The following is a 14,462-nucleotide window of genomic DNA, read 5'->3' as shown; positions in this document are numbered from 1 at the left end:
GTGGAAAGTACTAAGGAGAAATATGAATTAGGGAAAGAGGAAAGAAAATTTCAGGATTGTGGGATATAGCTGAAATTTTAGATATATGGTTGCTAGGAAAAGCCTCAACTATAAGGATATATTTGAGTAAAGACATATATAAGGAAATCAAACTGTAATGATATAACACCTGAAACTAATATAATACCATATGTTAGCTATACTGGAATTAAAATAAAAACTTAATTTAAATAACCCAAACCCATAATGACATACAGGGAAAGAGCACTCCAGGCAGGGGGACCAGTAAGTGCAAAGGCAGGGGCGGAAGGGTGTGTTCTTTGTGAAAGCAAGGGAGAGAACTGAAGGTCATCGTTTTTTTTTAAAGATTTTATTTTTTAAAGTAATCGCTACATCCAATGTGAGGCTCAAACGTATAACCCCTAGAATCAAGAGCTGCGAGCTCTACCAACTGAGCCAGTCAGATACCCCTGAAGGTGGTTAATTTGGAGGTAAAGCAAAAGCAAATGGTAGAGGGTATTGTAAATCATGTAAGGATGTTGGCTATTACTGAGAGAATGGGGAGACAGAGAGAGTACGGACAGGAGTCACATGATCTGAAGGGTTTCAATGGTGCGCCTGGGTGGCTCAGTCCACTGAGCATCTGCCTTCGGCTCAGGTCGTGATCCTGGGGTCCTGGGATCAAGCCCCACATCTGCCCTCCTTTCTCAGCAGGAAGTCTGCTTCTCCCTCTCCCTCAGCCCCTCCCTCTCTTCTCTCTCCCATCTCTCTCAAATAAGTAAATAAAATTTAAAAAAAAAGGGAGGGGGGGTTTCAAAAGGATTACCCGGCTCCTGTGTGGAGAATAGACTGTAATTGAAGGAGGCTGTAATTGAAGGAAGACCAGTTGGAAGGCTAAATGCAGCAATCCAGGTTGCTTGGACCTGCAGGTGTTGAAAAGTGGTCAATTCTGGATTTATTCTCCAGGTAGAGTTAACAGGATTTGCTAATGGATTGGACTTTAAAAGGAAGAGAGCAATCAAGGAAGACTACCAGGTTGGCCTGAGCAGTGGGAGGGATGACATCACCATCGAGACAGGAAAGATGGCAAAAGGAACAGGTATGTAGAAAGAGAGAACAGGCGCTCAGTTTGAGGCATGTTTGAGATGCCCACCAGATATTTAAATGAAGATGCTGAGGCAGAAGTGGTCTGCATTTGTCCTGAGTTCAAGGAAGCGGTCCAAGCTGGAGCTAGAGATTTGGGTGGGAATCAATGTACAGATGGCATTTATTTATTTATTTATTTATTTATTTATTTTTAAGATTTTATTTATTTATTCGACAGAGATAAAGACAGCCAGCGAGAGAGGGAACACAAGCAGGGGGAGTGGGAGAGGAAGAAGCAGGCTCATAGCGGAGGAGCCTGATGTGGGGCTCGATCCCATAATGCTGGGATCACGCCCTGAGCCGAAGGCAGACGCTTAAACGCTGTGCCACCCAGGCGCCCCTACAGATGGCATTTAAAACCTTAAGGCAGGAAGGGAGCAGAGACCCTAGCAGCTTTACTCCACCACTGAATCCCCAGCACCCAACAGTTTCTACCATGTACTTAGGTATTAAGTTTCTATTGAATGAAGAAACAGAATGCATATAGACTGAAGTAGGGGGGAGAAGCAAAATCTTTAATAGACCAAATCATATGAAGGCAGGAATTTAAAGCCTTTTACTCGAAGAAAAGTCCAACCTGCGTTCCAAGTTCAATGCAGTCATTTAGATGCCGATCCTGTCTGATAAACATTTTTTAATGGTTCGGGATCCTGCTGTTTCTGAATTCAAAATATATGGCTTTCGTGGAAAAGACAGCTTTTGCAAAAATTACTCTTGTGCAATCATCTAGTCTTCTAGCAATTCTTGTAATGCAATCAGAAACAGAAAAAAAAAATCATTGGTTTAGGATGCAAAATTTCTATTCCTAAATCCTATATAATTGACTTGGGTTTTCTTGCTTGGCCACAAAGCAGGAGCTATTAGTTCTGGTCTGTGAGACTGAGAGATCCTGTGCACTTAAACAAGGGAACAGATACTTTCAACTGCAGAGTCCGAGATGCTATTGAAATGAACATTATTATTATTACTCTTTTAAAATTAAAGATACGGGACGCCTGGGTGGCTCTTTTGGTTAAGCGTCTGCCTTTGGCTCAGGTCATGATTCCAGGTCCTGGGATTGAGTCCCACATTGGGCTCCCTGCTCAGTGAGGAGCCTGCTTCTCCCTCTGCCTGCTGCTCCCCCTGCTTGTGCTTTCTCTCACAAATAAATAAAATCTTTAAAAAATTAAATTAAATTATGTGTAATTTAATCTAACTAAAGATATTATTTGTCACCAGGAATACAAATTCCAAAATGTGGCCACTATCTCCTGGTCTTTGTTACCTGTGCAGCATAGACTGGATTTTGAGAGATGCAGCCCTAAGGGAACCTATACATTAAGCAGAGGGGCCCTCTATCATTTACCCACGTGACTCTGCCTCTGACAGCCCCGCCCATCTTTTTTTGGACCCAAACAGGAGGAAGGCTGTTGGGGTACCTGGTGGTGATGATGCCTGGGGGGAGGAGCCTAAGAGGGTAAGCTCAAATTTGAATGTGTGGGGCCCATGCCTTGCCAGACAGAGTCAGTGAAGCAGCAGGACTTGAGGCAAGCCTTCCATGCCTAAGACTAAGAAAGACACTCTGGAATCCACGATGGACAGGTAACGCAGTCTCCTCGTGGGTGGCTGCCCTGGCTTTTCTCTCAGAGCAAATCTGAGTGTTCAGACCGGGAGCTATCCCTTTCTCTCCTCTCACTATCTGACTCACTGCTCAGTCAATATGCACATTTGTGTTTCTGGATCTGTCTCATCTGTTCAGATCTTATATGCTCTCTGCCTAATTCTCTCTGTTTTGTCTCTCTTCCACACTCAAAAGACCTTTTCTGTGCCACGTATGGCCCTGTACTGCAGTTAGAACTAGTTTATGGTAATATTAACAAGCAAATGTTTAGAGATTCAAATCATGAAAAGGTAAGAATACAGGATACTAAAAACAGTAGTGGAAACCGTAGTAATAATTTTGTAAATATTCAACTGCAAAAGGACTTCATAAACTTTCCTGGGGAGACTTTACTGAATAATTTACCTACATAGTAAGGAAATTATTTTCGTAATGCCAATATTAAAAATTGCTTGAAAGTCACTATGATGGTATATGTTACAGGAAGAAAAATTCAGTCAAGTTATTTAATGTTATAGTTCCAATAACCAGGCAGTTAATGGCATTTTTACTATCTAGTCTCTCAATTTCTTCAGACACTGCTTAATTTATTTCCTAAAATGTATTTCATAGAATTTACACAATGTTTTTCACATGCAGCTTATGACAAGTTATTATCCCAACTTATTTTATTCCCATTTTTATGCTTACTACAAATACGAGAATCATACCTAATCCATATATTTTATCTCAATTTAACTTTTTCAAAGAATTTACACTACAGAATTAAGATTTTTATTTTAAAAAAATTTTTTTGATAAGTATCTATCTGTACACCCAGCATGGGGCTCGAACTCACAAACCTGAGATCAAGAGTCGCACGCTCCACTGACTGAGCTAGCCAGGGGCTCCCAGAATTAAGATTTTTAATGGAAGGCTAAATGTTCTTCAGAAAATTTTCTTGAGGGCAAAAATGTCAACTGTCTGCTCAGCTTGCAATGAGATTTTGAAAATTAATCTGAGGTCTAGGTTGGAGGTAAAGGGTTCAATGAAAATATGTGCATATAATAAAATGCAAAGCAATGATTAATAGTTGAAATTCAAAGGCAACAAGGAGAAAAGATGGAATTGGACAGGAGAAAAAGGGAAATATATAATTATCATCAGGGAAAAGAATATCTGTAGAGGGCATTAGTGATGGCACAGGACAGGAGAGGACTTGGTCACTATTTTTAACCCATTTGTCTCCAGTTTGCATTGCTGGGGATGCAGCAATGTTCTGCCTCGGGGAGCACAGCTGTCCAGAGCAGCTGTCAACCTGCGGGCTTGAAAAACTGCCTCTACAAAGTCCTTCACACCCAAAAGAGAAACTAAGAGAACAGGGTACTTGAAATGGGCTCCTAGCTACTGTTGAAGGAAAGCGATGGACAAAGAAAGTTAATTTGAAGGTCACAACCAAGGAATTCGCTTCACTGTGACTGGTCTCTTCTCATGTATTTTCATGTGAGCAGAAGGCAAAAGTCCATCTGAATTCCCTTACCTATGCCACGTCCTTTCCTATACTCCCAGCACACCTCTGCTTTCTCCCAATAGCAGATTCCCCAAGATAATGCCCACTGTGAGTGACACAGTACCCCCCTCCACCCCTTTCCACCCCATACAGCCCAGGAGGGTAGATTAACCGTTTAGAGAAATTTATCAGTAAGTAGTGATGCTTAATCTGTTTAAAATTGAGCCCCAGGAGATTTTTCCCCCTTTTACTTCAGTATTAAGCCCTTAGGTATTCAGTTTATACTAATGATTATATGCCAATTATGTCACAACAGTCATAGGAATGGTGGCAAGTGCCATGATGATTACTATAAAATTATTATTTTATTTTTGGGTATATGAAAATTTGTCATGTTTTCACTATCCAAACTTATGATCTCGGTCAAAAAATATGGAACACTTCACGAATTTGTGTGTCATCCTTGGGCAGAGGCCATGCTAATCTCTGTATCATTCCAATTTTAGCATATGTGCTGCCAAAGCAAGCACTAAAATTGTCATTTTAAAAGAAAGCCAACAATAATTAGATCTTTGTTTGCATTCATGTCAGATTCCTGCCAATTTTTAATTCTAAAATAATGATTAAACAATTTTTATATTGTTTGGCATAACATGTATACTGGTGATGAATTTACTTCTCTGCCTCAGGATTTTTTTTTTTTTTCTAAGATTTTATTTATTTATTTGACAGAGAGAGCCAGCGAGAGAGGGAACACAGGCAGGGGGAGTGGGAGAGGAAGAAGCAGGCTCACAGCGGAGGAGCCCGATGTGGGGCTCGATGTGGGGCTCGATCCCAGGACTCCGGGATCACACCCTGGGCCGAAGGCAGACGCTTAACGACTGCGCCACCCAGGCGCCCCTGCCTCAGGACTTAAAGTGTATGTCAATAAGCTTCATGTGTGTGAAGCGCGACATTTAAATTGAGACAGCTATAAAAAGCACGTCCTTGCTTACCTAACTCGTAAGGTTGACACCCGGGTATTTAACTTTTAACTTCACGGTCTATCACGTGTATTGCATTAAAATTAATTCTCAGCATATGTTCTCACAAAGACTGGTACATGTTTGTAAAAGCTTTCTTCACAATAGCCCCAAAGTGGAAACACTCCAAACGTCCATCTACAGGTGGATGGATACATGTGCTACAGCCATGCAATGGACTATTACTTTGCAGTAAAAAGAATCAAACTTAGAACACAACATATGCATTTCAAATTCATTATGCTAAGTGGAAGAAGTTGGACACGAAGGAAGAGATAATAATGTAGGACTTATATGGAATTCTAGGAAGTGGATAGTAATGTCTAGTTACAGAAAGCAGATTAGTGGGTGCGTAGGGGGGTGGGGAAGAACTGACTGAAAAAGTGAATGAGCAAATTTTGGGGAGGGGTGCCCTGGAAATGTTCTGCATCCTGATTGTGGCTGCAGTTTTGGGTGTTTACATTTGCCAGGACTCATAAAATCGCATACTTTAAATGGGTGAAGTATGTAAATTATATCTCAATGTTTAAAAAAAAAATAAAATAAAGGTGAAAAAAGTTTCAATTCTCTTGCCAGCAAACCGTATTCAAATCCTTGCCCAGGTCATTACTTTTACAAGTTTACTGCACTTCTGCCCAACGCCATTAGGTGGTAGCATTATCTCCACAACTTGATAAATACATTTCTGGAAAAGACTAGGACAAAAACCAGACAGACATCATTAGTGATTTGGTATCAACCACACTGTATAGCTTGTGTTATGTCTACAACTGCAAAGAAACTTCGGTTAGCCGAGAGTATTTCCACAAATTCAATTTAGTGCTTATGATGTGCAAAAACGCTGTGCGAGGCGTAAGGAAACCAGAGAAACCAGTCCCTGCATGTGAGCAACATAGAGTAATACTTACATTATGTTGCCAAGTTAAAAAAGCAGCAGGATGCAAAACTGCATGAGATCAGTATAATTAAAATTATGTAAACATGTCTATAAAAAGACTAGAAAAACAGGGGCGCCTGAGTGGTGCAGTCGGTAGGCATCTGCCTTCAGCTCAGGGCGTGATCCCAACGTTATGGGATCGAGCCCCACATCAGGCTCCTCCGCTATGAGCCTGCTTCTTCCTCTTCCACTCCCCCTGCTTGTGTTCCCTCTCTCGCTGGCTGTCTCTATCTCTTCAAATAAATAAATAAAATCTTTAAAAAAAAAAAGACTAGAAAAACAAAAATTTTGTCATTAGATACGATGTCGGATTATCATTAGACACTATATCCTAAACTTTAAATTTTTAAAATTTAAAATTTCTAAAAAGATTTTTATATATTTATTTATTTTTAAAAAGATTTTATTTACTTATTTATCATACAGAGAGCGCACAAGCAGGGGGAGCCACAGGCACAGGGAGAAGTAGGCCCACTGCCAAGCAAGGAGCCCAATGCGGGACTCGATCCTAGGACCCTGGCATCATGACCTGAGCCACAGACAATTAACCCACTGAGCCACCCAGGAGTCCCAAAGATTTATTTATTTGAGAGAAAGAGTGTGCATGTGCATGAGTTGTGGGGGGGCAAAGGGAGAGAGAGAATCTTAAGCAGACTCCCTACTCAGTGGGGAGCCCAATGAGGGCTCCATCTTACAACCCTGAGATCATGAGCCGAGCTGAAATCAAGAGTCTGACGTTTAACTGACTGAGCCACCCAAACGCCCCTAAATTTTAATTCTTTAATATTTTTACATGGAAAACTTTCAACTTTTTGTCTTATACAAGATGACAACAGTCAAATATTACTTATATTACAAAGAAATCTTTCTTTCTCATGAAGTGTTTCTGCCTCAAAACACATAAAGTCCAACTGGGGAGACAGAGATGTCAGGGATCAATTGGGAAGAGAGGATGACAGCTTTGACAGGGATAGACTGGAGAACGAAGGGAAACTACAGAAGAGTTTTTTGTTCCTGTTAGTGTTCAGTTTTTTGCCTAGAAATTTGGGGATAGCGGTGGTGAGAAAGAAGAGTTGAACTGTGAACTGGCTTTGAAGAATACATAAGTGTTGTCCAGCGGAAAAAAGTAGGGTATCATTCACTGAGACGAAGTGCATCAGCAAGGTGACTGGGAAGAAAAAGCAGGGATCAGCTGCATGGGCACTTGAAGATAGGGAAGGAAAGGGAAGCCGTACTAGGAAAGGAAGCTAGAAACGTAGATTGATGACCAAATGTAAAAACTGGCCTAAATAACACAGTAGAGTTTAGGATTTATCTTGTGGGCACAAGAGATTCAATGGGGATTTTTTAGCATAGAAATAACATTGTCACGCCTGGGCTTTCGTGAGATCATTCTGGCACAGCATGGAGAATGTTCTTTTGGAGGGACTGGGAGCAGACAGACCAGCTTAGAGGCCAGGACAAGAGACAAACCAAGAGAAGGTTAGGGCTTAGACTGAAGCAGAGGAGAGAGGGTGTGCAGATACGAACTCAATAACTATCTGGAGGTTTAAAAAATAAAAATACTGAAAAACAAACAAGGAAATACTTGGAGATTTGAATCAATAAATTTAGATCATTAATTGAATATGAAGGAGAAGAATCAAAGATGATCCCAAGCTTTTCACCTGGTTACTTGAGATGGAAAAGTAAGGAGAAACAGGATAGTCTGGACAGAGGACAGTTCAGGAATTACTGTTTTGACCATATTGGGTTTGAAGTACAGACTGGACATCTAGGTAGAGTTTGGAGGGGAACTCTGAAAAAATTATGGAACCAAGGAACAAGTTTGTAAGTCCAAGTTGTCAGCACCTAACAGACAGCTATGGGAGGAGATTGTCCTGTGAATTCATACCACCTGGGGGTTCTGGCTACCTCTCAATTGGTCTTTTTTTTTTTTTTTTTAAGATTTTATTCATTTGTCAGAGAGAGAGAGAGAGAGCACAAGCAGAGGGAGCGGAATGCAGGGGGAGAAGCAAACTCCCCGCTGAACAAAGACCCCGATGTGAGGCTCAATCCCGGAACGCTGGGATCATGACCTGAGCCGAAGGCAGATGCTTAACCCACTGAGCCATGCAGGTGCCCCTCAACTGGTCTTAAATATAAGCATGAAGAGGGGTTTATGATGGGTTCCAAGTTCAGTAGGTCTCAGGCATCCAGCAAAGTAAGGAAGAAGATCTCTGGTTTGGCTCAAGTCATTATCAACTTTTTAAAAAAGCTGAAGGAAAGCCAGGAGTGAGCAGAGATGAGCGGTGCTCCTGAATGTTCCTCCCTCTCCTCACCCACAGCCTCCTGATGAAGCAGAGGAAGTTTCTTTACCATTTCAAGAATGTCCGATGGGCTAAGGGTCGCCACGAGACCTACTTGTGCTACGTGGTGAAGCGGCGGGATAGCGCCACGTCCTTTTCACTGGACTTCGGTCACCTTCGAAACAAGGTATCAATCAGTTGCTTCCAAGCTAGACTGGGGGCACTTACAGAACCATCGGCAGATAGTACTACCTTCTGTTGCACGTTTAGGTCTCCATCAGATTTCTCCAATCCTCTTCTTTATGTCCATGAAACCACAATGGGTGTGCCCCCAAAGCATGCCATTTCTTGTCCTCCCAGTCATGCTGGGCATGTTATTGCTACACCTCGCTTCAGTGCCAAGACTAACTGCCCCCAAACTTTCCTTCCCTTTCCCCAGCATCCCAACTGCCCTTGAGATTAAGGAAACCAAATATAAGAGTCCTTTGATTTGGATGCTTCCAAATACTGCCAGCACATTCAAGCTAAATTTAAATGTAAAAAACAAATTTTCTTAAGAATTTTTGAAAATTAAGAAAAAAGTAGGAAAAATGAATAATGACTCAATTCTGCTTTCCAAACGATTTCCTGTCCCTCTTGCTCACATAGATCGTGAGGCCAATGAGTACATTCAGTATGGTTAAGACCCAGAGTACTCAGGCAAGCCTCAATTGGTTGATTGAGTAAATCGATCTCTCAGCATCTAGAGAATTAGATTTTCAACCGACTTCTTCACCGTATCCAGGTGGGCTTACATAAGCTTTGAGTATTTCCTGTCTCAAAACAGGCAGTGACATCTGATTTTGGTGGGATCCTAGGAAGAATTTGCAGGTGGAAGGACACTGTCTAGCTCTTTGTTAAGTGTTTATTTTACTATCCAATTTCCTTTGCCTCCATTTGTATTGCGTAAAATCTCACTGCGACCGTTTTACATTCTAATCTCTTTCTTGTTTGGTGATGTGACACATTCTAAGTAGAGAAGGCTTTGCTGTTACCAACCCTTTATTTCCTTCTCATTGAATCCTCCTGATAGTAGCCCATTTTACTGGTGAGGACTTAGAAGATCCAAGAGTTGGGTGAGTTGTTCCAGTCACCTGAGCGGTGACATCAGGAAATGGAACCTAGATCTTCAGATTCTGGGACTAACGACTTTTCTGCAATACAAGGCAGACTTGCTGTATCCCACTATTGCACGATTACTACAATCACAGGGATCATATGATGAGCAAACACGTTATTTAACCGTTCTGAACCCACAGCAATGCCTATTACCTCTCTGACAACACTCTTGTTGGCCTTAGCGTCATCTCTTTTACCCCTTCCAGTCCTCCCAACCGTACGTTTCCTCCCTCCCGCTAGTGGTCTGGTGTATTTCCACAATGTTACAGCAACAGGCCAATTTTCTTTCTCCACAAAAGTGCTGAAGGTAGCTTCGCGAACACAACTCAAAACTCTGGGACAGTGTGATGCTATTTCAGCCCGACTCACTAACCTAGGGCCCAAACTGCACACAGCCTAAAAAAGATTACTGTGGGAGGCAGATGAATTAGTGACCGTAAAGCTCCCGGCATGGCCGTGAAGATCAGTAAACGTTGTCTAAGTCCTGTGCTCCGTCCACAGAACGGCTGCCACGTGGAGTTGCTCTTCCTCCGCTACATCTCCGACTGGGACCTGGACCCTGGCCGGTGTTACCGCGTCACGTGGTTCACCTCCTGGAGCCCCTGCTACGACTGTGCCCGGCACGTGGCCGACTTTCTGAGAGGGTACCCCAACCTCAGTCTGAGGATCTTCACCGCGCGCCTCTACTTCTGCGAGGATCGCAAGGCTGAGCCAGAGGGGCTGCGGCGGCTGCACCGCGCGGGGGTCCAGATCGCCATCATGACCTTCAAAGGTGCGAAGGGGGCCTCGCTCGGGATTGCAATACAGAGGAGAAAAATCGGGGGCGGGGGGCAGAATTCAGCCAGAAATTGACTAGAATAGGAGGAAGAGAATGAAGGGTTTGGACACTAGGCTTTGTAGGAAATGAGATTTTAAAAATGGGGGGGGGCAGGGTTTTCTTTCGTTCCTCTCGATATGGGATCTGAACTATCTTCTACCCCATTCCCTCCTTTTTTAAAGATTATTTTTATTGCTGGAATACTTTTGTGGAAAATCGTGAAAAAACCTTCAAAGCCTGGGAGGGGTTGCACGAAAATTCCGTTCGACTATCCAGACAGCTTCGACGCATTCTTTTGGTAAGGGCTTATTCGCTTCTCATTTTCTTTGTCTCTCCAAAGTCGATCTTTTCCTGGAACTACTTCCATTTTCCTTTCTTATATTTTTTACATTGTTCATGTGTGTAGGTATCACTCTCCTTATTTTTCCTCTGATGAAAGCCTTACTTTTTCTTTTTTTGTTGTTGTCATTTCTCCTACATTTGAGTTTGCTCTTCTGTTTCACAATTCAGAGCCCTCTGCCGAGATGCCCTTCCCTTCCCCTCTCTCATCATCCGCAAGTCTCTGGGTTAGACTCTCCTCAGGCTTCTGTTCTCCTTCTGGTAAAATTCCTTTCTCTCCTCTTCCAACCCCCCCCCCACGCCAAACTTACTTTCTTCCACAATGTTACAAATGAATCCACTCAGTTTCTTTCTTTCTTTCTTTCCAGCCCCTGTATGAGGTTGATGACTTACGAGATGCATTTCGTACTTTGGGACTTTGATATCAACCTCCAAAAATGTCACTTACAATGAACCATCTCTGAAGACTGTGGGTAAAAGGATAATCTTTCAAGAATTCTGTTTTTCTTCAGCTCTCATTTTCTAAAGAGTTTAGAGAGAAAATATTTATATACAGGACTTTGTTTAAAAAACCGTCTTGAAAGTACAGAAGGAACTCAGGCCCTCCAGGGTAATGCTGCAACTGGTGTAGCGTTTAATGCAACAACGCCCCCTACTGGGAAATGACAGATTGCAGGGCCTGGGAGCGCCTAAAGTGTCTTCTATGACTTAGGCAGGGAGGAAACAAAAAGTAAATCTGTAAAACCATGGTGAGAAGATCAAATGTTTTTATAATATGTATCCTTTATTATTTGATTCATCATCATTTAAATCATATTAGTGATAGATTTTTCTACTCTTTTCAAGTGAACAAACTTACACCAGTCCATGATCTATATAGAATCTCCTAATGAAAGAATCTGGATGATTGTAACCGCAAAACCGCAAGGCATTAATACCTAAGCATGTACTGTATGTTTTCATTGTCTGAGGTATGTTTATGTTTGTACATAAGACTTTTTTTTCTTGATATGAAATATGCATGATCACCTTCAGGCTATTTTATAATAAAGGATGTTAAAATGAGTATGAGGACTGTGAAGAAGACACTGTGAACGTTAGCTGGTAACTCAAGTAACACACCTGGAAATATAGATCCTTTTAAAGAAGTCCCTAGGTCAGAAACCACAACCACAGATTTCACATTTAATTAAGTAACACTTGGAGTCACTTCAATATTGAGAAGAGAAAAATATGTCCTCTCCTGTGGGTCTCTTAATTTGAACAACGTCAACCAGGCCAACATTTCCTACTTTTTGTATGTATGCAGGGCTCCTCTCAAAGAAATGTTCACTACGTAGGAAAGTGTGATAAAAAGAGAATAACATTTGGAAAGGAAGGATGTCAGAGCATTCATTACAACGAAATGGTGTTTTCTCCAGCAAAACGTAGGGAGCCAATATGGCAGAGAGCGCCTCTTTGTAACAACTCTCCTTGACTGTGAGAAAAATAGTCAAAACAACCGTATCAATGTGCAATTATTACTTCACAACCCTTGCAATACAGATAAACAGATCTGCAAGACAATTTGAATGCACAGTTGCATTGTTTTACAAATACAAATGGGTCCCAGGACCCATAGAAAGAATAACCCTTTGCAACAAACTATGTTGGGACAACTGGATATCTACATGCAAAAGAATGAATTGGGATCTCTTACCACATCCCATATACAAAAGTTAACTCAAAATTTATCAAATACCTACATGCAAGAACTAAAACTACAAAACCCTTAGAAGGCAACATAAGTGGAAATCTTCACGACCTTGGATATGACAAGTCCCTTAAATATGACATCAAAAGCACAAGCAACAGAAGGAAAAAAGAGAAATTGGACTTGGTTAAAATTAAAAGCTTTTGTGCATCAAAAGACAGTAGCAAGGAAGTAAAAAGACAACTTGCAAAATGAGAGAAAATATTTACAAATAAGATACCTGGTAAGAGTTTAGTAGACAGAATACACAAAGAACTCTTAACAACTCATAACAAAAAATTACCTAATTTAAAAATAGCCCAAAGACTTGAAAAGACATTTCTCCAAAGAAGATACACACACGGCTGATGGCTGATAAGCACATGAAAGGTTCTCAGCATCCTTAGTCTTTCGGGAAATGCAAATCAAATCCAAATAAGCTACCGCTCATACTATTGGCATGGCTATGGACATCAAAACAATCACAATTGTGAAGAATGGAGAAACTGAAACCTCCCATGTATTAACTGGTGGAAATGTAAAATTGTGCAGCCGGTATGGAAAACAGTTTGGTGGTTCCTCAAAAGCTAAACACGGATTTACTGTATGACCCAGCAATTTCACTTCTAGGTATATATCCAAGAGATTAGAAGCATACGTTGAAACAAAAACTTGTCTGTGAACATTTATAGCAGCAATATTCGTAATAGCCAAAAAAAAAAAAAAAAGGAAACACCAAATGTCCCTCAAGTGATGGGTGGATAAATAAATGAGCTATATCCACACAACAGTATTTTATTTAGTCATAAAAAGGAAAGAAGTAGAGGCATGCTACAGATGAATCTTGAAAACACCGCGCCCCCAGGAGAAAGCCAGACACAGAATGCCATATATTTTATGATTCAGCTCACATGAAATGCCCAGAACTGGTAACCCCAGAGACAGAAAGATTAGTGGTTGCCAGGGGCAAAAGGGAGATAGGTATGGGAATTACTTAATGCATATGGAGTTTCTTTTGCGGGTGAGGAAAATGGTCTACAATTCGATAGTGGTGATGGTTGCAAAACATTCTGAATGTACTAAAACCCACTAAATCGTGTATTTTAGACTGGCTAAACTTTACATGTGTATGAATTTATAAATGAATTTAGAAATGTGAATTTTATATTATGTGAATTTTATCTCGATTTTTTTTTAAAGATTTTTATTTATTTATTCGACAGAGATAGAGACAGCCAGCGAGAGAGGAAACACAAGCAGGGTAGTGGGAGAGGAAGAAGCAGGCTCATAGCAGAGGAGCCTGACGTGGGGCTCGATCCCGCAACGCCGGGATCACGCCCTGAGCTGAAGGCAGACGCTTAACCGCTGTGCCACCCAGGCGCCCCTATCTCGATTTTTAAGACAAGTCAACATGACTTCAGTCAAGCAACCCTGAATTTGAATTGTTTCTATTGACAGTGGGGAAGATATATTTAACCTCTATAGCCGTAATTTCCGATCTCTACATGGGTATGATATTATGAACTTTTCACATATTTTGGTAAGTGTTAAATTAGAAGATAACACAAAACTGGTTCTATCTTAGCGATTAGCACTGCTACCCTTTCAAGTCACCCTTGACATCGCCTTCTGCCCCCATATTCGGTCCTATTGACTTTGTATGCTAAATACTTCTTGAATTCATTTACTTTTCTCTCCCAACTAGAATCTAAGAAAGGGAAAAAACAAAAACAAAAAATAGCCTTATAGTTGAAAGCTGGCCTGACACTTTTAGCCAGGCCATTTTTAGTTTCCTGTTGGACATAAACAATCTCATTGAATAACCACCTCAGACAAGATTACTCAGACTGATAAAATGAGAGAAAGCAAAACCATTTCATAATTTGTCTGAGCCACCTCACAAAATACCAACACCGCCTCTCTTGGCTGGAAGG

General features: G+C 41.2%; 1 protein-coding gene and 1 non-coding gene across 2 annotated transcripts; one reads left to right on the top strand and one right to left on the bottom strand.

Annotated features, from left to right (window-relative positions):
• Positions 1 to 2,623: 2,623 nt before the first annotated feature.
• On the top strand, positions 2,624 to 13,770 carry AICDA (activation induced cytidine deaminase). The gene is made up of 5 exons (XM_002929201.4): positions 2,624 to 2,727; positions 8,522 to 8,669; positions 10,142 to 10,412; positions 10,640 to 10,755; positions 11,165 to 13,770. Exons 1-5 carry the CDS (start codon positions 2,684 to 2,686, stop codon positions 11,216 to 11,218), a joined length of 633 nt encoding a protein of 210 aa, XP_002929247.2. The 5' UTR covers positions 2,624 to 2,683; the 3' UTR covers positions 11,219 to 13,770.
• LOC117796874 lies at positions 4,662 to 4,765 on the bottom strand. The gene has a single exon (XR_004621575.1). It is a non-coding gene; the product is annotated as a U6 spliceosomal RNA (small nuclear RNA).
• Positions 13,771 to 14,462: the final 692 nt, after the last annotated feature.

This window comes from Ailuropoda melanoleuca, chromosome 16 (assembly GCF_002007445.2).
Source record: "Ailuropoda melanoleuca isolate Jingjing chromosome 16, ASM200744v2, whole genome shotgun sequence".
NCBI lineage: Eukaryota > Metazoa > Chordata > Mammalia > Carnivora > Ursidae > Ailuropoda > Ailuropoda melanoleuca.
This window is presented reverse-complemented; position numbering and strand designations above follow the sequence as displayed.